At 38.9% G+C, this 24,079-nt stretch overlaps 1 protein-coding gene across 5 annotated transcripts in view; it reads right to left on the bottom strand.

Moving 5' to 3' along the window:
- EYA4 (EYA transcriptional coactivator and phosphatase 4) overlaps window positions 1–24,079 on the bottom strand; it is a 289,104-nt gene that overhangs the window by 20,622 nt on the left and 244,403 nt on the right. For all 5 annotated transcript variants that reach the window (XM_033235411.1, XM_033235413.1, XM_033235414.1 and 2 more), the window contains one exon: window positions 1,647–1,736. In XM_033235411.1, coding sequence (XP_033091302.1) covers window positions 1,647–1,736 — 90 coding nt within the window. The remainder of the gene's footprint in view (window positions 1–1,646; window positions 1,737–24,079) is intronic.

A 24,079-nucleotide genomic window follows, 5' to 3' on the forward strand; every position in this document is an offset into this window, starting at 1 on the left:
TGTTCACAATAGCAAAGACTTGGAACTAACCCAAATGCCCATCAATGATAGACTGGATAAAGAAAATGTGGCACATATGCACCATGGAATACTATGAAGCCATAAAAAAGAATGAGTTCATGTCCTTTGCAGGGACATGGATGAAGCTGGAAATCATTCTCAGCAAACTAACTTAGGAACAGAAAACTAAACACCGCATGTTCTCACTAATAAGAGAGAGCTGAACAATGAGAACACATGGACACAGGGAGGGGAACACCACACACTGGGGCCTGTTGGGGGGTGTAGGGCTAGGGGAGGGATAACATCAGGAGACATACCTAATGTAGATGACGGGTTGATGGGTGCAGCAAACCACCATGGCATGTGTATACCTACATAACAAACCTGCACGTTCTGCACATGTACTCCAGAACTTAAAAGTATTTTTAAAAAAGTTATTTAAGTAACTCAATAACTTGGCTTTTCTTTCTCACACACTGGAAAAATTTTCAGCATAGGATGGGTCAGAAGTATGTGCTCTGGAACTAGGCAAATCTGCTTCAAATTCCAGTTCTACCATTTAGATAGCAGGTAGCTTTAGATGTGATTTGTATGTTGTGGACCATAGAGTTTCTTCCTTGCATAAATAATGTGATAAACATATTTACTTCAATACACTGTTAAGTAATTAATGGAAAGTCCAACATAAAATATCTAGAACATGGTAGGGGTTCAGTAGTAGTAATCTCCCTCTCAATTCATAATATGATTATAGACAAAAACTTTTATTTAATTATGAAACTATGAGATAAAAAATAAATTTAAACATGCCATCTGAAAAAAAATGAAAGAGAAATCTCTATTTCAGCACAGTTATGCTTGACTGAGAAGTACTTCTGCCAAGAACCTGAACGACTTAGTTATTTCAAATTATATTATCTGAATGTCTAATAACCTAGGACACAGATGGCATACCTTATTGCAGTACATGTTCAACTACTCTGAGGCTATTTTTCCTTGGGTCGTTTCATTTTGCTGTTGTTTTTATTTTCTCTTCCTCTTATTTGCCATTTAGACACTGTCTTGCCACTTGAGGTTGAAAACGGAAACATAATTTTTAAAATGAGAAAATAAATGCATTTAAATGCATCAAACATGCTTAAATAGTTCTAGCACTGTTTTATCCAGAAAGGAAAGAAATAAGGAATGATAATGTTAGCTAAAGTTAGGCTTCAGATTATCCACAAAATTAAATGATCTATGCTATCACCACGAACAGTGTCTGTGAATATTGTTTAGTGATTAACCTAAATAGGTTCCTGGTTAATAATCTGGAAGAGCTAATGCTGATTCCAAAGGTGCCAAGCCTCTTGCGGCTGAAACACTAAAAGAACCAAGAGTCGCGTACAGCTGTGGACAGTAAGGACAGCAAAGCCAATAGTCTCCTCTTTGGAGACATTTTTGTTCTACATATATATTATTCATGAACACAAATTAACTTTCTGCTTATATTTGTAAATAAACTTTTCCTCTTGATGAGAACTTTATGTTTCTCTTGAGCTAAATTTTTATCTTTCTGTTTTCTCGAGGTTATCTGCAGATATAGAAACCATCTAAGAGGTCTGGTATTGGACAAAACTATTTGTGCCTGGTACAATTCTTACCTCTAAATCATTAAAAAACAAATGAGTGTCAGCAAGATTAAAAATCATTTCTTCCATGCGGAGTCCAAGGGTTACAGCCATGGGAGGATCCTGTAAAGAAAATGTACACATAATGAGGGAAAATTTCAGTAAGCACTTATTATTAAAAATATTTTAAGCACATATTGCTGTGGTGGAAGAGCGAGGAGACTGCATGGGTTTTAACTGAAGATTCAAAAGATTTCTCAGTCATCCGGAAAGGTGACTTTCCAGAAGGTTCAGACATATCAAACGCATAGGCACACCTGGGAATTCAGACATACGTAACGATGACACAGCATACATTTTCACACAAAGCTGTATGTTCAGGAGGGAAGGAGGAAGGGAGCCATTCAGTTCATATGACCCAGTTTACATATAATCTATGGAAAGTATTCTGGAGAAAGGTATTTGGATGGGGTGCTGAAGAATGCAGTAAACTCGCTAAAAAGAAAGGATGTCTTTTTAAGAATAATGACAAATAATGACAATTAAAAGACAGAGAAAAATAGGTCAACTGAGTATTTATAAGACTTGAGCAGAGAATGTTATCTGGAGGTGAAACAGGAAGAGCTGGCAGAGGATGGTGCAACCATCACTTAATTTTTGATTGCATTTTAATCAACAAAGTAAGAGGAATCTCCCTATCCAAACGTGTAGGTAGAGTTTAGTCTAACCTGCATTTGACTAAGGCTGAAGAAGTGAGGGGTGAAAATAGCTAAAAGAACATTAGTTCTCTAAGCGTAATCCAGGTACAAAATATATGCTTTGGGAAGTTAATGAAAGTGACGGGGTCAGTAAAGAGTTAAATGGCTCAACTTTTGTATACAGAAACCAAGATATTAAACAGCAGCAAGGAGTTGAAAATCAAGACCAGAGTTGTTACTTTACCATAATTAACTGCAGCTGAAGGCCTAGCATCAAGCGATGTAAGACTAAAAAGTAATTAGCATTTAGGGATAGGGATTGGAATAGAGAAGTAATTCATGCTCAAATATTGTGTTTAAAATTATCAAAGTTGGAAGGATGTCTAAAGAAGAACTGCTCGTAGGTGCAACTCAGAAGATATGGGAAAGAAAAAACCTGGAAGGGACAAACCCTTAAAATCTGAGACCAGAGGGGTGTTAGCAGGGAGAAGAATAAGGTTTTGAATAAAGCTGACAAGTCCAGAAGGATACTATTGGTTTTGGCTGGGAAGTTATTTTGGAAGACCTCAGAGGGTGATTTGGGTTGAGTGGCTGGGCCAGGAGCCAGACTGCAGCGATTTGAGAAGAGAGAGCCGAAATTGTGTTTTCAACATTCTAATAGTTGGCATTTCAAGAAATGTATCTCAACTTGGGGAAATGTAACACAAACTTTACTCAATTTATGATAAGAACATGCAACCCAGGTCAGGCCAAGCAGTATTCATCTACACCCTGAACTGATTCCATCTGCAAGGAGAAACCACTCTTCATGCCACACCTCCACTATGATAACCCATTTTATTCCTATATTTCCTTTCATCATATTTTGAGGGGGAAGCCCTAAAGTGTAAACATATTTGAGATGTCATCCTGTGTTCTGTAGCCGTTAAAACCTAGATAATAGGAATTATATGCTAAGAAAAAGGCACTGAGTGCTAAGGGGTCATTGGGGTATGAGAGCTAAACTAAGACTCGATGCGAGCGAGGATAGAGATAAGATAATAATACGTTGGATTTCAACACAATTTTCTAATTGTTTACATCTCCTCATTTAGAGATTTATGTGGATTTCATAGCTAGAGGTTCTCATTTCTCAGTAATGGATGCTGACTCCACATTATCTGATGGCATCCTGGTATTCTGTCATCCGGTAGCTTGACTGTGCTGCTGGATTCATCCGTCTTCCAGTGACAGAACCATTTGGGACTATACACCCAAAGATCAAATCAGTTCTGTTTTAGCCAACAAACATTCATTCAGAACAAGAATAAAATTATTAATAAGTAGGCCAGGCACAGTGGCTCATGTCTATAATCCCAGGACTTTGGGAGGTTGAGGCAGGCAGACCATTTGAGGTCAGGAGTTCGAGACCAGCCTGGCCAACATGGTAAAACCCTGCTTCTACTAAAAATACAAAAATTAGCTGGACACAGGGGTGCGTGCCTGTAATCCCAGCTACTCGGGATGCTGAGGCACGAGAATCCCTTGAACCCGGGAGGCGGGGGTTGCAGTGAGCCAAGATCATGCCACTGTACTCCAGCTTGGGTGACAGAGTGAAACTGTATCTCAAAAGAAAAAAAAATGTTAATAAGTGCCAGTTTGTGTCTCAAGGGGTTTCAGAGCTCAGAAGGGCCCTTTGCTCTGTTTCCTTCAAGTATAAAATTCTTTTTTCTTTCTTTTTTTTTTGTTCTTGTTGATCATGTTTTTGTTAAAATAAAATCTCTAAAGGTGGTATAAGTTTAAAAAACATATTTTGTCTTTTTTGGTTGAAAAATTCCTATTATTAATCTCTGTATTTTTGGCAGGGTTGGGGGGAACTAGGCATTAAATAGGCTGAGGACATTCTATGAAACTATTCTGCCTAGTCATGGAACTATGAACAAAGTCTGCAGAAATATCAGGAAAAATCAAATGTAATTATAGCATGAAAACATATAATTCCATTAGTGACGCTCTGTGCTTTTGAGGAATGTTCACTGATGCAAGACAATAAAACTGAGCTCCACACTACTCTGTTATGTTTCTGATGATTACTGCCCTAAAGATATATATTTCAGATAGCAGTTCAGAAGTATCTGATTTAAAAGGGTTTCCTTCTGGAGACCAGGTTGGTTAGGCTCTTATCCTATGATTTGCCAATTTTTCTTTTTAAGTTTTAAATACAATTATTGAATTTCTTCACTTCATTCTTCACATTCTTTGCATTTGCAGATCAGATTTATGGGGATGGGAGAAAACATACTGTTCCTTTTGATTGTTACTTTGATCATTTCCATGCTTCTGAAGTACGTAACTCTCTGTGCTACCCAAACAGTGATAGGAAAATCCATGAAGAATGCATTTTGTACATCTGATAAGCCTGCAAACAAGCATAATTTTAAAAAAAAGCAAAATGCAAGAATCTGCTAGCAAGCAAGCATGGCATGTGGTATGATAAAAACTGTAGTTGAGCACCCCACTGGAATGCAACCCCACGGCACTAGGAGGGCTGGTCATTTGTTTTTCAAGCTGTGGCGGTTCCACATCACACACTCTATGAGAGCCAGGACTTAGTAAGCATTTTGGCAAAATATCATTTGTAACTGGGAAAGTTTAGGTTTGTGGTTTGCTGGAGTGTGAACTCGCTGTATTTTACTAAGGTTTCCAGAGAGCAAGGCCTATTGAAAGAGAGATGTTTCGTCAGCCATGCCAAAGGCTTGGAACAGATGGGCCGGGGATAGTCACGCCATCAGCCAAAGAAAACCATGCCCGTAAGAGGTGGTGATCTTGTTTCTAAGAGAATGTCTGGGGCAGGCTTACTTTCAAATATCTAATTTTACTTTTTGATTTTTTCCAACTTACTAAGTCACCGGGACAGCTAATTCTAAGTGAGCAGATTACAGCACTGCTTTTTTCCAGCTAAAGGACTCACAGATCCAAGAATCCAAGAAAGACGACTGGACATTTGATGGGTGTAGTCTTAGCAATGCTGGGCACCCTCCATCTTGCCAAACTGCTGTGAAGGAGCTGCCAGCACCTGCAATTCCACTGTTTTATCAGGCATTTGAGAACGAAACATACTTTTGGATTGAACTCAAGTTTTATACAGGGATGTTTGCTCATTTTCATTAGATGTTTGTAGAATTATGGGCACCTTATGAATCAAGAGTTGCTTTTTTTTATTTGCATTTAAGTGTAGTGAGTGTTGAGTTTAGGGTCTAAAATGAGGTGATAGCAAAAACTTGGATAGAGGAAAAAAGTGGGATAATAAAGGCACTAACAGGGTTTTGTGGAAGTTCTGATATATATTATACGTATTATAAAAGTTCCAAAAGGTTCAAAGTGTCCACAACGGAGTTTAATAGGAGAAAAATTGAACTACTGCCAATTTATTCTGTGTACTGCTGTATCAAAATACCGAAACTATTCCCCAGACATTTTACTGAAAAGAGAGAGAGAGAGACAGAGAAGAGGAAGATGAAGAAAATAAATAGCTCTTGGCCTTTAAATGTGTGGTTCTAAGCCAGATGTTACCAGTGTATAATCAAGGCAGGATCCAGTACAGCACTTTTCTAAATCAAAATACTAACGCCTATTAACCATGTGAACACAGAGCATAAATTGGAGCCAGACTGTCTGTCTATGGGCCTCTGCCCTGCATTGGGCCATCAGCTGGAATTCCTCCTCTAGGGACACACTGTAAAAATATCTCTGGAGAGGCTACAATTATGTATTTTTAAAGAAACTAAGGACTTTTTTTTTTAAAGACATCAACCTCTTGAAACAGTTTTTTTTTGGGGGGGACTCGTAGCACATGTGTAGACATGGGCACACAGAGATAGAAGATATGCAAGTTCATCATGGAAGAAAGAAGGCAGACCAGCTCTCATGAACCTGGTGGAAAAAGTTACTGGATTTTTTAGAATACATATACTCTTTAAATCATAAGAAAAAAAATGAAATTCAGTCACAAATCAGAAGGGAAATTTTACAATTGTGATACTTGTCTATGATGGGTAGGTAGTGGGCTTACAAGTTCTTAGGAGGAACTGGAGAATGGTTTCAGGAACATTCATTTACTCATCACATATTCATTGAGTGACTATTACGTATTAGAGACGTTCAAATTCCAAGCAGAGAGCAGATAACCAAAAAAGTAAAGCCCCTACCTTTATGGGGTTTATATTATGACTGGATGAGCTGCCTGATAAACAGACAAGAAAACAAGGGAATATCAGGTGGTGATAAAGCTACGAAAGAAAAACCAGGATAAGCAGATATAGAAGTGATGAGGATGAGTGGAGAGGGCTAATTTAAAGCAAATTCAGAGAAGGCCCCTTTCAGGAGGCAATGGCAGAGACAGAAACAGAGGCCTGACAAAGGCAAGGGAGCTAGGCATTAACAGGCGCCATGGTGGCGAACATACGGAGAGCCCAGAGGCGAGAATGTGTGTGTGTGAGAGAAACAGTGTGAGGAAGAGGGACCCTGACCAGGGAGGGGAAAGGAAACAATGATTTTAAGAATGCAAGAGTGCTCCACTGAATGTCTGTGAGAGACCACAGCAAGATAAGCCAAGAAGGAACACTTGATTTGGCAACAAGGTGGCTCCTGACTTGGCAAGTGTCATGTTATGGCAAAGCTGGAAAGAGCAGAGAAAGAGAGCAGTCACCGGAGGAGAAAATGGGCTCAAGAAGCTCTTCTAATGATAGGAATGGGACAGCAGACACGATGGTGTGATGGGAATAATCTAGGAGAATGAGAAACTGGTGGCTTAGCGAAAGAAGTTCTTTCAGGAGTCGATTCCTTGGGTAGGTGAGTGGGGCACGGAACGAGGGTGCGAGAGGTGCAAGAGACAGCAGAGGCTGTGGCTACAGATGTAGGGGGCACGGATTTGGTGGTGCAAAGATGACAATTCATTTGTTTGCTTTTTCCCCCTAGTAATTGAGGAGATTTGTACAGAACTGGGAGAGGTATGCTTGCTTTCCCTTCAGCTCTTCAAAACCTGCAAGAGGAAGAGTTCATGACCCCAAGAGTGCTTGCACCCACTTGAGATTTGTGACCACATTCAGCTGCTGAGGTACAGGCAGTCAGTGGGGTTTTCTACAAGATGAGTCTGATGGAAAAATAATGGGGTAAGGATAGAAAGGCATTATGGAAAAGTGGGGTTATAGTGGTACATAAAGAGGACTCCAAGCTGGGAGGATGACATCTAAGACAGGGGTTCTCAGACTCCACCAGGCATGGGAAACACCTGTGGAGCTTTCACAATGCCTGTTGCTCAGGCCATACCCCATGCCAACTAAATTGGATTATCTGAGGTGGGTCCATGCATCAGTCATGCTAAAGCTCTGCAGTGAGTCCAATGTACAAATGAGATGGTCAGCAGATGACAACCTTGCTGCTCAAAGTGTGGTACACAGACCAGCACCATTGGTATCACATGGGAGCCTGTCAGAAAGGCACACCTGTAGACCCTTCCCCAGATCTAGTTTGCCAGGTAGTTTAATAAGATTATCAGGTGATTCATATACATGTTAATTTTGAATAAACACTGGTCTACAAGCTATTAAAATGAGAGACTGGGATAGTTAAGAAAAATCAGAGCTGGCATGACCTTCTGGCTTTCCAAGAGTTAAGCCTCTGGGGTGCTTCCACAGGACGGCTGGTCTTGAGCCAGTGTGATCACTGAGTAGAACTGTGGCTTAGTGTAATTTCTCGGGAACTAGACTTCTCTAGAGTTGCTTATGAGGAAGACTGCCTTTTCCACCCTTCACCTCCATAAATATCATTCTGTGGACTTAACTTCAAGGACCAAATGTCTGATGGTGTCTTTTTCTTAGTGATGTAGCCAATTATCTGCTGGGGAGCTGGTAAAGGTGAAAAGCCAGCACATTTTGCATTAAAAGATTTTGTTCACAATTCAAGTGTTCAATGTAAACAACATATTTGCAGTTGAACATAGTTAATGTTGTCGAGCTTAAATTGTGTGATGAAGGGGACCATCACACAGCTTACCACTAGAGGCTTCTACAGGTTCAATCAGAAGGGAATCCAAATGTATTAAACTAATAACAGAATAAATGTACTTCAGGGGGAATTACAGTGGTAGTACATGGCAATAGTGTAACATGGCACTTGGATGGAAAGAAAAATATCATGTTGGTAAGAGTGACTGTGAGAGGATGAGTCAGAAAGCACAGGGCCCAGAGAAAAGTGGCAGAGCAGAGGTGGCAAATAAACCCACCTAACGAGGCTCCTCAGGACTCCGGGAGAAAGGTGATTGACATGTTAGGAGACGGCTATAGGAGGAAAGGCCTAGGAGAGGGTTGATGATGATTAAAGAATACTTAAGGTAAGTTAATGTTCTAATCCCCCACCTCCTCAAGATATTAGATTAAATGATTATCAACTGAGATCAAAGGAACTGAAAACTTCAGGGCAGTTTACAGAAGGCTGCTCTATGTGTTTGAAAGAGATTAGTTACCATTATCTCTCTGGTATATTAGCTTCAAGTTAATCAATGTGATGTCCTTTCAAGATCGTTCCCCTTTTCTAATGTAATTCCCGCAATTACTTGGTAAAGATGGGCTTAAATAAAAGTTAGTAATATATTTGCCTATTTAAGAGATCACGCAGAGCCATTCAATTTAATTTTTAAAAGAAATTATCAAAATAAACATATACTCAACACAAAGCTCTGAAAGGGGAGACAGTAGGTAGCAATGATTCCCCAATTCTCTAGGGAAGAGTTTGAGATATGTCACTGTCTTTGATTTGGTTTTATCTTCACATGCATCTGTATATTTCTGTACACACTATATACATACACATGAACACACAATCAAACTTACTATATAAGCTGCCAGTAAAACCATTATGCATTTTTCGAGACTTGCAAATTCTGTAATCATTCCTTTTACATAATATATACCAAAGCCACTCTCTAGTCACCCTGGCGTAGGTGCTGCTTCTCTGCAACACTGAGCTTGCTGACTCACATTATGAGGTAAAACAACGGATACAAATATAAAATGCAAATTTCCTTAGAAAAAATTCAGTTGCCTGTATTTCAGATTTCCTTGAAACTAAATAAATAGGTCATGCTTACTGAATGTCTCTTCTGTGGTGAGTTTTAATGCATTAACTCATTTAACCCTCAGAATCAAATTACTACTTTTATTATTCTCCTCATTTTATATACAAGACAACTGAGGCTCATAAATGCTAAATAAACTACTCAAGGTCACATGGGCACTAGGAGGGAGTAGAATTTGAACTCAGGGTCATTCTCCCTCCAAAGCCAGAGCCCTCTAAGCATACGGTATTTGTTAGCTCTGCCATTAGGACTGCCTCAGATCCATGGTACTAACACTTGATTAATTCTATTACTTTCTATTAAACCATGTTGGTTTTCTTTAGTCCAAATGCACAAAAGTAAGCATTTATCTTCATGACTAGCCTATCATTTAAAATCCAGTCAAATGCCATGTTAGAAGTATTTTTCTACATAAATGTGTGCAGACTATTCAACGCACAAGCAATCAATTGATTAATTCTGATGAACATATTATTTCACCAGCACTGCTGTTATATGCGATGTTGTCTAAAATAAGCAAGCAGTTTGGGGAACCTGAATCTGAGTTTCACATTATCAGGCAACCATTCACTTTTCCTTCAGTTCCTTCACTTTTTACCCATGACTTGGGCTATTTCCTCTGTGTCCTTACTGTGGAATAACTTTAGAGTATCACAGCTTCATAGCACATGATACATTAATGATCCAAAATAAACATAATCCCTAAAGCACAATTTATTCCGTTTTCTTCACCCTCCCCTGTAAACAAAAGGAATCACTGCAAATTATCAGGTAAAATGATACATACAATTGATAAGGGAATAGAAATAATGTTCATAAACTCTAACATGATGGATGATTCCTGGTCTACATCCTGTCAAATTTACAAGCTCCTATTTTAGAGTTTTGCAGCACAGAAACTGTACATGGCAATTGGTGCTCAGCTGCAAAACCCATCACCAGCCTCATAGCAGCAGGGCTCAGATAGCGAGGTTCCTCATTCACCATCATCAGAAATGTCCAGGAATAGTTCTTCTTGGAAAAAACAGTGTTGACAATTGAACAGAGTCAAAAAGTGGTAACACATTAGGAAGATGCTTGGGAAATTCACATTATTTAATTTATAATTGAAAGCAGACTTTTCCAAAAGTTTCTTTTTTTTAATTAAAACACGGAAGTTAGTTAGGACAATTTATGGGTAAAACGTCATTCCTACATTATTGTGGTCCACACATTTTATTTTTTATAGGTTGTGAGGAAAGAACATGAGACCAAAAGAATATAGAGATTAAGAACCTATCAAAGAGATAAGGATTCCACTGACCTTGCCACTTACGAGCTATATATAGTGGTACCAATCACACAGGGTGATGGGAAAAGCTAATGAGAGAATGTATTTCACAGGACACTCAGCCAAGGGCCAGGCACACAGTAACCAGTCAAAAATGATACTCATTATTGTCCACTAATTATGGGTGGGGGGAGAGAAAGAAAGACAGTGAGACATGTAGGTAGGTATGGTAATTTCAGGATATGATTGACATCTCTGGTCTTTATAGGTGCAGCTCCCAGCTCGCTATACTTGAGGCCACTGCAGTGCCACTTCACTATTCTGCAGGAGTAAACATTGACCTTGCAGGTCTGAAAACATCTGCCTTTAGTTATTTCTCATTTTGGAGAAAGAAGGTATATGTTTAGGAATTTTCTCTAACCTATGAGGTAGATGATAGTTTTCACTGTAGAGTGTCATTTTTATATAAGTATATTATCTCATTTAAGCCACCCCGTAACCCCTGGAAGGAAATGAATTATAACCATTTTCAGATGAAACAGGCTCAGAGGTCAAACAGTTTGCCCTCAGGCACAGCCAGGCACAGCCAGGCACAGGAGGTCCTTCTGACTTTTAGCTCAGTGTTCCTTCAGCTAGTCGACTGCCTTCCAGGCTGTATTGTGAGCAAGCTTCAGGATTCAGGAACCCCTTTCATGGTGGCCAAGAACAATGGGAAAGGGGTGGTCATGCAGGGGAAATGGGATCTCTCCAGTCCCCCATCTGTACATTTTACCTAGAGCAGTTCTGCCCTTAGATGTTCTATACGGTAATGCTCTCAGTCATATGTGTGTAGAGGAATCTCTGGCTAAAATAATTAAAAAATCACTATGCTATACCAAAATATTACACTCTAAAATGCATATTGTGGAAATAAAACTGATCTAAGAAATGAAAAGAATTAAGAACCCATAATAATTTCAAGGTTAGACAATCTTAACACTATAAAGGTCTTTTCCCCGCTCCCAGAAATAATGGCTCTGGTCACTCTTGTTATTAGCAATGCAAAGTTATGACTTAACTAATTGTCAGAATGACCTTATTTCAGTCAGTCCTCAAGGTTATTACTGATGACATTAGGGAACTGAGGGATTAAACCTAGTTATAGAGGATTCTTTTAAACATCTCATGACCTTTATTATGATAACATGCATTGAATGGCTATAAAATGTAAGCATTCCCTATATCTATGTGACCATGGCCTTTTCTCAAAGACTATTAATTAACATGTTCATTAGTTTGCTCAAGGAAAAAAAGTCTGGGAAATACTCTACTCTAGTGGTTCTCAAAACGCAGCCCAGGACTATGAGCTTTACCTGGAAATTTGTTCCAAAACCAGTGGTCCCACCCCAGATCTCCTACATCAGAAACTCTGGGTTGTAACCCAGCGATCTGTGTTTAACAGGCCCTGCAGGTTACTGTGACTCCCACTCAAGTTTCAGAAGCACTGTTCCTATTTAAGGCATGGCCATTGTTACTGCACAGCATCTTCTAAGTGGTCAACTTGTGTACGCTCTGATTCCTCTAAATTCTACTCTCTACATAGCAGACAATGACAAACCTAAAACTCCCCCAACAGCCTCCCACTGCAACCAGAAAAAAAACCCAAACACCTTACCATAATGAAGAGTCCTTGCCTGATCCAGTTCTTGCCTACCTCTCTGTTCTTATCTTCTACTATTTATTTTTTATTTTTGTGGGTACATAGTAGGTGTATATATACATGGGATACATGAGATTTTTGTTTTGTTTTGTTTTTGTTTTGAGACAGAGTCTCACACTGTCACCCAGGCTGGAATGCAGTGGAGCCATCTCAGCTAACTGCAACCTCTGCCACTGGGGTTCAGGCGATTCTCTTGCCTCAGCCTTCTGAGTAGCTGGGATTACAGGTGCCCACCACCACACCTGTATAATTTTTGGTCAGGTGGGTCTTGAACTCCTGACCTCAGGTGATCCACCTGCTTTGGCCTCCCAAAGTGCTGGGATTACAGGCGTGAGCCACTGCGCCTGGCATCATGAGATATTTTGATACAGGTATACAGTGCATAATAATCACACCAGGGTAAATGGGGTATCCACCACCTCAAGTGTTTATCATTTCGTTGTGTTACAGACAATCCAATTAAACTCTTTTAGTTATTTGGTAATTTTATTTATTTATTTATTTTTTACTCTGACACCTAGACTGGACTGCAGTGGTGTGCACATGGCTCACTGCAGCCTCAAACTCTGAGCTCAAATGATCCTCCAACATCAGCCTCCTGAGTATCTGAGAATACAGCCATGCACCACCATGCCCAGCTAATTAAAAACAAAACAAAACAAAAAAACCTTTTTTTTTTTTTTTTTTTTTTTTTTTTTTTTTACTGTAGAGGCAGGGTCTCACTATGTTGCCCAGGCTAATCTCCAACTCCTGGCCTCAAGTGATTCTCCTGCCCCACCTCCCAAAGTGTTAGGATTACAGGCGTGAGCTACTGTGTCTGGACTCTTAGTTATTTTTAAAGGTACAGTAAATTATTGTTGACTATAGTCAACAATATGAGGAGCTCAAATTTTCCTACTGAGTTGAGCTCCTGATGTGCTATCAAATACTAGATCTTATTCATTCTGTCTAACTATATTTTTGTACCCATTAACCATCCCCACTAATACACCTCTCAACAACTACCCTTCCCAACCTCTAAACCATCGTTCTACTCTCAATTTTTAGCTTCCAAATAAGTAAGAATATGTGAAGCTCGTCATCCTGAGCCTGGCTTATTTCACTTAAAGAGCTCCAGTTCCATCCATTGCTAAAAATGACAGGATCTCATTTTTTTATGGCTGAATAGTACTCCATTGTGTATATGTACCACATTTTCTTTACCGTTCATCTGTTGATGGACACCTAGGTTGCTTCCAAATCTTGGCTATTGTGAAAAGTGCTGAAATAAACATAGGAGTACAAATACCTCTTCGATATACTGATTTCCTTTCTGTTGGGTATATACCTAGCAATGAGATTGCTGGATCATATGGTAGTTCTATTTTTAGTTTTTGAGGAACCTCCAAACTGTTCTCCATAGTGGTGGTACTATTTTACATTCCCAAAAACCGTGTATGAGGGTTCCCTTTCCTGTACATCCTCATTGGCATTGCCTGTCTTTTGGATACAAGCCATTTTAAGTGTGGTAAGATGGTATCTCATTGTAGTTTTGATTTGAGTTTCTCTGATGATCAATGATGGGAACACCTTTTCATGTACCTGTTTGCCATGTGTATGTCTTTTGAGGAATATCTATTCAAATTTCTTGACCGATTTTTATTCAGATTATTAAATATTTTCCCATTGAGTTGAGCTCCTTATATGTTCTGCTTATTAATCCCTTGTATAATGGATAGTTTGCAATATTTTCTCCTATTCTGTGGATTATCTCTTCACTTTGTTGACTGTGTTCTTTGCTGTGCAGAAGCTTTTTAACTTGATAGCTCCCATTTATCCATTTTTGCCTTGGTTGCCTGTGCTTGTGGGGTACTGCTCAAGAAATCTTTCCCCAGTCCAGTGTCCTGGAGAGTTTCCCCAAAGTTTTATTGTAGTAGTTTCATAGTCTGAGATCTTAGATTTAAGTCTTTAGTCCATTTTGATTTGATTTTTGTATGTGGCAAGAGATAGGGGTCTAGTTTTGTTCTTCTTCACATGGATCTCCGTTATCTCAGCACCATTTATTGAAGAGACTGTCCTCTCCTCAATGTATGTGCTTGGCATCTTTGTAAAAAATGATTTCACTGTAAATGTGTGAATTCGTTTCTAGGTACTCTATTCTTTTCATTGTTTTATATGTCTGTTTTTATGCCAGTACCAAGTTGTTTTTGTTACTATCATTTTGTGTTATAATTTGAAGTTAGGTAATGTGATTCTTCCAGTTTTATTCCTTTTGCCCAGGGTAGCTTTGGCTATTCTCGGTCTTCTGTGGCTCCATATACATTTTAGGAATTTTTTTTCTATTTCTGTGAAGAATGTCAGTAGTATTTTCATAGTAATTGCATTGAATTGATAGAATGCTTTGGGTAGAATGAACATTTTAACAATATTGATTATTCTAATCATGAACATGGAATCTCTTTCCATTTTTTTTATTTATCCCATCAATTTATTATAGTTTTCACTGTAGAGATCTTCCACTTCTTTGGTTAATTCCTAGGAATGTTATTTTATATGTAGCTATTATAAATAGCATTACTTTTTAATTTCTTATTCAGATTGTTCACAGCTGGAATATAAAAATGCTACTGATTTTTGTATGTTGATTCTGTATCCTGCAACTTTACTGATTTTATCAGCTCAAATAGTTTTTTGATGGAATCTTTAAGCTTTTCTAAAAATAAGATTATATCATCTCCAAATCAGGCTAATTTGACTTCTTCCTTTCCAAATTGGATGCCCTTTATTTCTTTCCATTGTCTAACTGCTCTAAGTAGGGCTTCCAGTACTATGCTGAATAACAGTGGTGACAGTGGGCATCTTTGTTGTGTTCTAGATCTTAGAGGAAAGGTTTTCAATTTTTCCCCATTCTGTGTGATACCAGCTGCGGGTCTGTCACATTTGGCTTTCATTGTGTTGAGGTATTGTCCTTCTATACTCAGTTTTTTGAAAACTTTTATCAGGAAAGGACGTTGAATTTTATCAAATACTTTTTCAGCATCAGATGAAATAATCTTTATGTGTTTGTCCTTCATTCTGTTGGTATGATGTATCACATTGATTGATTTGCATATGTTGAACCATCCTTGCATCCCTGGGGTAAAGCCCACTAGGGTCATGATGAATTATATTTCCAATGTGTTGCTGAATTCAGTTTGCTAGTATTTTGTGGAGGATTTTCACATCAATATTTATCAAGGATATTGGCCTGTAGCTTTCTTTTTTTTTGATGTGTCTTCATCTGGTTTTGGTGTCAGAGTAACACTAGCCCTGCAGAATGAGTTTGGAAATAATTCCCTCCTCTGTTTTTTGGAATAGTTTGAGCAGGGTTGCTATTAGCTCTTCCTTAAATGTTTTGAAAAATTCAGCAGTAAAGCCATAGGCTCCCAGGTTTTCTTTTCTTTCTTTTTTTTTTTTTTTGCTGGGGGACTTTTTATTACAGCTTCCATCTCCTGTTATTGGTCTGCTCACGTTTTGGACTTCTTCATGATTAAATCTTGGCAGCTTTGTATGTCTAATTATTGGTCCATTTCATCTAGATTTTCCAGCTTATTGGCATGTAGTTGCTCACAGTAGCCTCTAAGAATCCTTTGAATTTCTGAAGTATCAGTTGTTATGTCTCCTTTTTCATTTCTGATTTTATTACTTGAGTCTTCTCTCCTTTTTTCTTAGCGAGGCTGGTTAAAGGTTTGTCTATTTTATTTATTTTTTCAAAAAACCAACTTTTCATTTTGTTGATCTTTTGTATTTTTTTAATTTCAATTTCATTTATTTCTTCTCTGATCTTTCCCAGTTCTTTAAGAACTGGGAAAGCATCATTAGGTTGTTTATTTGAAGTTTTTCTACTTTTTTTGATGCAGACAATTACAGCTATAAACTTTTCTCTTAGTGCTGCTTTCACTGCATTCCACAGGGTTTGGTATTTTGTGTTTCCATACTCAATTTTTTCTTTTAAGAAATTTTTAATTTCCTTCTTAATTTTTTTCATTGACCCATTGGTCATTCAGGAGCTTTGTTTAGTTTCTATGTGCTTGCATAGTTTCCAAAATTCCTCATTATTGATTTCTAATTTTACTCCATTGTGGTCAAAGATACTTAATATAGCTTCAATTTTTTTGAATTTTTAAAGACTTTGTATTGTCTATATACTATATACTAATATATAGTATATAGTAATCATTGAGAATGATCCATGTGTGTAGGAGAAGAATGTATATTATGCAGTTGTTGTATGAAATGTTCTGTAAATATCTACTAGGTCCATTTGGTCTAAGTCTGTACAGATTAAGTCCAATGTTTCTTTGTTGATTTTCTGTCTGGATAATGTGCCCAATGCTGAAAGTAGGGTGCTGAAGTCTCCAGTGACTATGGTATTGAGGTTCTCTCTCTCTCTTTAGCACTAATGATATTTGCTTTATATATCTGGGTGCTCCAGTATTGAGTGCATACACATTTAAAACTGTTAAATCCTCTTGCTGATTTGACACCTTTATTATTATACAATGACTTTCTTTTGTCTAATTTTTATAGTTTTTTTTGTTTTACTTTTCGTGTTGAAATCCACTTTGATGGGTGTAACTATAGCTACCCTAGCTCTTTTTTGGTTTTCATTTTCAGGTAATATATTTTCCCATCCCATTATTTTCAGTCTCTGTGTGTCTTTATAGGTGAAGTGTGCTTCTTGTAGGCAAGAGATCAATGGGTCATGGTTTTTTATCTAGTCAGCCACTCTATGTCTTTTGATTGGAGAGTTTAGTCCATTTACATTCAATGTTATTACTGATAAGTAAGGACATATTCCTGCCATTTTGTTATTTGTTTGCTGGTTGTTTTGTGGTTTCCTCTTCCTTCTTCTTGTCTTCCTTTTACTAAAGATGACTTGTTTGTTTGTATGTTTTAATTTCTTGCTTTGTATTTTTTGGTGTATCTGTTGTATGTTTTTGATTTACAGCTATCATGAGGCTTGCAAGTAATATAACTCATTAATTGAAATTGATGGCAATGTAACACTGATTACATAAACCAAAAAACTAACAAACCACCAAAGAGAAAACTAATTTAAAAATCTACACTTTGACTCTGTCCTCCTGCTTTTTAACTATTTGTTGTTTCTATTTATATCCTATTTTACTGTCTATGTCTTGAAAAGTTGTCATTGTTATTATTTTTAATTGGTTCATCTTTTAGTCTTTCTACTTAAAATATGAGTAGCTTACATACCACAATTACAGTGTTACACTATTCTGTGTTTTTCTGTGTACTTTATTGTTACCAGTGAGTTTCTTAACTTCAGATGAGTTCTTACTGCTCATTAACACCCCTTTCTTGCAGATTGAAGAACTCCCTCACACATTTCTTGTAGGATAAATCTGGTGGTGATGAAATCCCTCAGTTTTTGTTTGTCTGGGAAAGTATTTCTCCTTCATGTTTGAAGGATATTGTCACTGGATATACTATTCTAGGGTAAATATATATATATATTTTAATCCTTAAGCACTTTAAATATGTCATGTCACTCCCTTCTAGCCTATAAGGTTTCCACTGAAAAATCTGCTGCCATGTACTGGAGCTCCACTGTATGTTCCTCATTTCTTCGCTTTCACTGATTTTAGGATCCTTTCTTTATTCTTGGGCTTTGAGAGTTTGATTATCAAATGCTTTGACGTAGTCTTTTTTGGGTTAAATTTAATTGGTTTCTAGAACCTTCTTGCATGTGGATATTGATATCTTTCTCTAGGTTTGGGAAGTTTTCTGTTATTATCCTTTTGAATAAACCTTCTAGCCCCACTCCTCCATCTCCTGTTTATGGGCAATAACTCTTAGATTTACCCTTTTGAGGCTATTTTCTAGATCTTGTAGGTACGCGTCACTGTTTTTTTTTTTTTTTTTTCCTTTTTCTTTTGTTTCCCCTAGCTGTGTATTTTCAAATAGCCTGTCTTCAAGCTCACTATTTCTTTCTTCTGCTTCATCAATTCTGCTGTTATGAGACTCTGATGCATTCTTCAGTATGTCCATTACGTTTTTCAACTCCAGAATTTCTACTTGATTCTTTTCAATTATTTCAGTATCTTTGTTAAATTTATTTTATAGGATGCTGAATTCCTTCTCTGTTATCTTGAATTTTGTTGAGATTCCTCAAAAAAGCTATTTTGAATTCTCTATCTGAAAGGTCACATATCTCCATCTCTCTAGGATTGACCACTGGTGCCTTGTTTGGTGATGTCATGTTTTCCCAGATAGTCTTGATGATTGTGGATGCTCATCAGTGTCTGAACATTGAAGAGTTAGGTATTTACTGGAGTCTCTGCTTCTGGGCTTCTTTATACCTGTCCTTTTTGGGAAGGCTTTTGAGGTATTTGAAGGAACTTGGGTGTTGTGATCTAAGTTTTTGGTCACTGTAATGCTATCTGCATTAAATGAGGGCACCCCAAGCCCAGTAATACTGTGGCTCCTGCAGACTCATAGAGATACCCTCTTGGGGGTCTTGGATAAGGTCTCAAAGAATTCTCTCGATTACCAGGCAGAGACTTACTTCTATTCCCTTACTTTCTCCCAAACAAATGGCATCTCTCTCTTGTGTTGAGCTGCCTGGAGCTGGGGAAAGGGTGACACATAAGCACTTCTGTGGCCACCACCCTGGGACTGTGCTGGATCAGACCTGCAGCCAGCACAGGACTGGGTCACATTCAAAGCCTGTGGTAACCACTGCCTGGTTACCACCTATGTTTGCTCAAGGCTCTACAATCAGCGGGTGGCACAGCTAGCCAGGCTTGTATCCTTCCCTTCGGGGTGTCAAGTTCCCCCTGGTCCCTGGTGGGTCTAGAGATGCCATCTAGGAGCCAGGATCTGAATTTGGAATCTATCTGGTACTCTATTAGGAATCTACCTGTTGCTCTATTCTACTGTGGTTGAGCTGGCACCCAAGCCACAAAATAAAGTCCTTCCCACTTTTCCCTACCTATTCCACAAGCAGAGAATTCTCTCCCATGATCACCACTGACTGCTCCAGGCCCACTGCAAGTACTGTCTAGCTATCACAGATGTTCATTCAATGCCTAAGGGCTCTTCAGTCAGCTCCTGGTGAATGCTCTCATGCCTAGGGCTCTCCCTTCAGGGCCGTGGGCTCCCCTCTGACCTAAAGGCAGGTGCAAAAATGCCATCCAAGAGCTATGGCCTGGAATCAGAGACCCCACATGCCGACTTGGTGCCCTATCCCACTGTTGCCAAGCTGGTACCTAAGCTGCAATAGGAAGTCCCCTTTATTCTTCCTTCTCCTTTTCTCAAGTAAAAGGAGTCCCTCTCCATAGCCACCACAGCTAGGAATGCGCTGGGTCATACCTGAAGCCAGCACATATCTGAGTCTCACCCAAGGCCTGCGTCAAGTACTGCCTTGCTACTACTGTTGATTATTCAGAGCCCGAGGGTGATGAATCTTAGCAGCAGGAGATGAATCTTGTCAAGATTGGATCCTTCCTTTCAAAGAAACAAGCTTCCTTCAGGACATGTGTAGAAATGGTATCTGGGAACCAGGGCCTGGAATTGGGGCCTCAGACTCTGCCTGGTGCCCTTTCTTTCTGTGACTGAGTTGGTATCCAAGTTGCAAGGCAAATTCCTCTTTACTCTTTCCTCTCCTCCCTCAAGTGGAAGGAAGACATCTCTACCGGAGCTGTGAGCTGAGATGCTTGGGGCTGAGGGAGGGGTAGCACAAGCACTCCCTTGGCTGCCCTGGCTGGTGTCTCACCAGGTCATGTGTCTGCTGAGTCCACTGGCTTCAAGCCCAGCAGAGCAGCAGGACTTGTCCAGGAATTGTGGTCCTTGTGGCCTAAACTGCCTGGACCCCAGAGCACTTCATCCCATGGTGGTGATGCTTTGCCAGAACTCAGGTTCCAACAGCTGAGATGGGAGATTCTTCTCTGGCTAGGACTGGTCTAAATGCCCCCTCCATGGGTGTTGGCTAAGTTCTACCCAGTGCTGCTTTCTGCTGTGAAAGGGCACTGAGTTCCAATGCAAAACCCTACACTCACTGAGCTCTTCCTCCCCCAAGTGCACAGATTCTCTCTCTGTGTCATTCGGCTGCTGCTGGAAGACTGGCATGGGGTGATGGTGTGGGCAATCAAGACTGTCTTTCCTACCCTCTTCAGTGCCTCTTTCAGTAATATGACTCAAAACTAGGTATTGTGTGATTGCTCACCTGGTTTTTGGTTCTCACAAAGGTGCTTTTGTTGTGTGGATACTTGTTCAATTTGGTATTGCTGCAGGGAGGACGATCAGTGGGGGTTTCTATTTCGCCAACTTGTTCCACCTCCTTCCCTTTACTTTGTAGTATTCATTCTCTTGTTTACAACCTTCCAGCCGCACTTGACTTCATATTCCTGGAACTCTGGAAGATCAGCACCCACTGCTGGAATGCTCTTCCCAATTCTCCCTCTCTCCTAATTTGTAGGGCTAGCTCCTCTCAGTACCAATGTCACTTCCTCAGTCACATACCCCAGTCACTCATTATACGACCTAGTTTTATCTTTTTCACAGAAGTGACCACTATCTGAAATGTGTTTTTTGTTTTGTTTTGTTTTTTGTTTGGTTTGTAAGCTCCATGAAAGCAAGAAGCATGTCTATTGATATTACTAAATATTTGTTAAATGCAGTCTGTCTAGGAGCTCTGGTTTACCATGTTTCAGTTATGGTTTGTGGTGAAGCTGAAGCTACCCAGCGTCATCTCTGTCCCATCTGCAATGAACCCTGAGGTGTATGTGATCCACAGCTTCACAAGATGGGCTTTATTTAACTACCTCTCAATACGCCAAGGGAGTAATTTCTTACTGGCTAAAAGGTAGTGCCGATTTTCTGAATTATATTAAGAAAACTGTCAACGGTAAAACAACTTTTAGAAAAAATATAAGCAATAATTCAATAAATAAGGCAATATAAGTTGTTTTTCATGGAATTCAATAAGGGTGTTTTAATTTTTATTAGAAAAAAAATAGCCTAAAAACACTTTTACTTTAGTTTTCTTAAATTGCTCTGAGTAAAAACATTATTCAATGTGGTCAATCTAACAGATGGTGTTATTCCCATTTTACAAATTTTGAAACTGAATATTTAAGTAATTTGCCAGAGTCAGAATGCTGTCAGCATCAGAACTGGATTTTCAAACTTAACTTTATCTGACTCGAAAGCTTTTGTCTTTCACCACCACCCTATTGCTTCTAAAATGTCAAACATCGGCTGAACCACATGATAGGTATCCTACAAATGTAAGTTTATCTTTCTCATCCCCTTCCAGTAGTGCCTCTGCTTCTTTCCGTACTCTGCCCCACCAGCAGGTACTGATGATTGTCTGCCATATTCTATTTCATGGAATATTTCTTAAGTTTTACCTCTTGATGAAAACACATCCCAAGTGTCTGAGAGAAGATCATTAAAATTACAACTTAATAGAGAACTCACCCAACTGCATACGCAAAACCTCACTAAAATTGTCTTTACTCCTGTTTGGAAATATTACTTTTCTATTGCATTCCCGGTATATTAACTGTCTAGGCCATGCGATGTGCTGTGGCAGAAAGAACATGGGCTCTGGGGTCAAAGAATCTGGGGCCCCAGGACTCATCTCTGCCATTGACTGGTTGTGTGGCTGTGGACACATTTTTATGACTTCTCTGTATATGTTTCCTCATCTATAGCTTTGAGAGAACAGCCTACCCCTTCACACTGTGGGATGCTTCCTGCCTGGCACATCGTGAGCCTTCCATAAAGGTTAGTTTCCTTCTTCCCCTCACTTTGCCCCACCCTTTTGGTATTCTCTACTGTTTTAACCTTCTGGAAGTATAGAGGATGCACAGAGAGTCTCTATTTTGTATTTGAAAAAAACCTTTTAGGGCAGTACTTTGGAAAAATAAAAGTTGTATGTTGAAATGAGTGCTGCATGTTCCATCGACATCCTGGGAGCTGACAGGTTTATTTCCATGATGCAGCAGGGCTGAGAGAAGTTGAACTTTGCTTTTGGAATTGCTCTTAAAGCTAGTTTATGAGTAAACTGAGAAAGGCAGCTTCATTACTTATTAGTATTTTTGGCAAAAATAAAACAAATGTATACAGTGACAGTTTTACCATGCTCCTTATCACTGCCTTGGGTCCAAATGATCTTATTATTTTTAAAGATCAAAATGACCACAAAAGGATAAAGATGTGAAGCCTGGAAATATGTCAAAAGGCTAACGATAATTCCAAAAGATGAGTTCTAGCACTGAGTTGGCACAATGGGGGCAACATGGACATTTAGGTATAACCCCTCATGGTGACTATTTTACAGGGATCTTTATTTGGGCCAATCTGCTTATTAGATTGTTTATTTTAAACACTTATCTAATATGAAACTTAGCTGCACAAAAATATTGCAATCAGTTCAACAGGATTTACTGTGTACTTCTGATAAGCCAATACTACTTAGAAGAAATCCTTCAGATTATTGTCTGGAAACTTTTTACGGTGCACACTTCATCAGTAGTAGACTATTAAGTGTGTACTCCAAATTTCTGTATAATTTACTGACAAATTATATACTTATATTTTAATTATGCTCTTAGGGTAAGCCCTCATGAAGGGGATTAGTGCCCTTATAAAAAAACACAAGAGTTTGCTTTCTCTCCTTTTCTCTCTGGTCTCCACCATGTGAGGTGGAGGACATGGCAAGAAGACTGCCATCTGTCAACCCGGAAGCAGGCCCTCACCAGAATTCAATCTGTTGACAGGATGACCTTGGCCTTCTCAGCCTCCAAAACTGTGAGAAATAAATGTTTGCTATTTAATCTACCTAGTCTATGGTGATTTGTTTTAGCAGCAGAGCTAAGACAATGTATTTATAAAGTATGTGCATTGTGAAACAGATAATAAAAATTAATAAATATGAGATACAAATGTATGTATGTGTATGTGTGTATTCATTCTAATATTTCCTTTCTTTATCCCAATGGAGTGGTTTGTATGTCTGGTGTACATGTATACATCCTGCTTTGTAGAAGATTGCTTTAGATGATACTTGTGATAAAGGGGTAACACTTCTTGTAAACGGTTGTTAAAACTGTTACCTTCACATCTGTTTAGCAATATCCATTACCTATACCAAAACCAGATGACAATGCAGATTCATCCAAAGTGTAATTTAGGAAGACTAGACTTGAATGCAATTTTATCATTACTTGTCCAGAAGACAAAGCTTAATATAGTTGCTAAAAACTGCATGAGCATGAGATATTATCAAATAATGGAATGCTATGAAGACATAGGAAGACATTTCTGTAAGTGTGATATGTAAAGGAACCAAAGATACAACTTTGAGTACAGTAACTGACAGTAAGCCAACACGTTCTGAGTTGGCTCTAGTTTGATTATGAGCCCTACAAAGTTTAAGACTTAAACAGTTATGGCCTAAACAGCTGTATTTCCAGCCACAAAGCCTGTTAGAGTTGCATCAGTCTTCGGAGAAGCACTCACAGAGGCTTGTAACAATGATGTTACAAGAAGCTAACTATAAAAATAGATGCCGGGCATGGTGGCTCACACCTGTAATCCCAGCATTTTGGAGGCGGAACGGCAGGCAGATCACTTGAGGTCAGGAGTTTGAGATCAGCCTGGCCAACATGGTGAAACCCCGTCTCTATTAAAAAC

The sequence above is a fragment of the Trachypithecus francoisi genome, unplaced genomic scaffold (genome assembly GCF_009764315.1).
Source record: "Trachypithecus francoisi isolate TF-2019V2 unplaced genomic scaffold, Tfra_2.0 Lachesis_group15, whole genome shotgun sequence".
NCBI lineage: Eukaryota > Metazoa > Chordata > Mammalia > Primates > Cercopithecidae > Trachypithecus > Trachypithecus francoisi.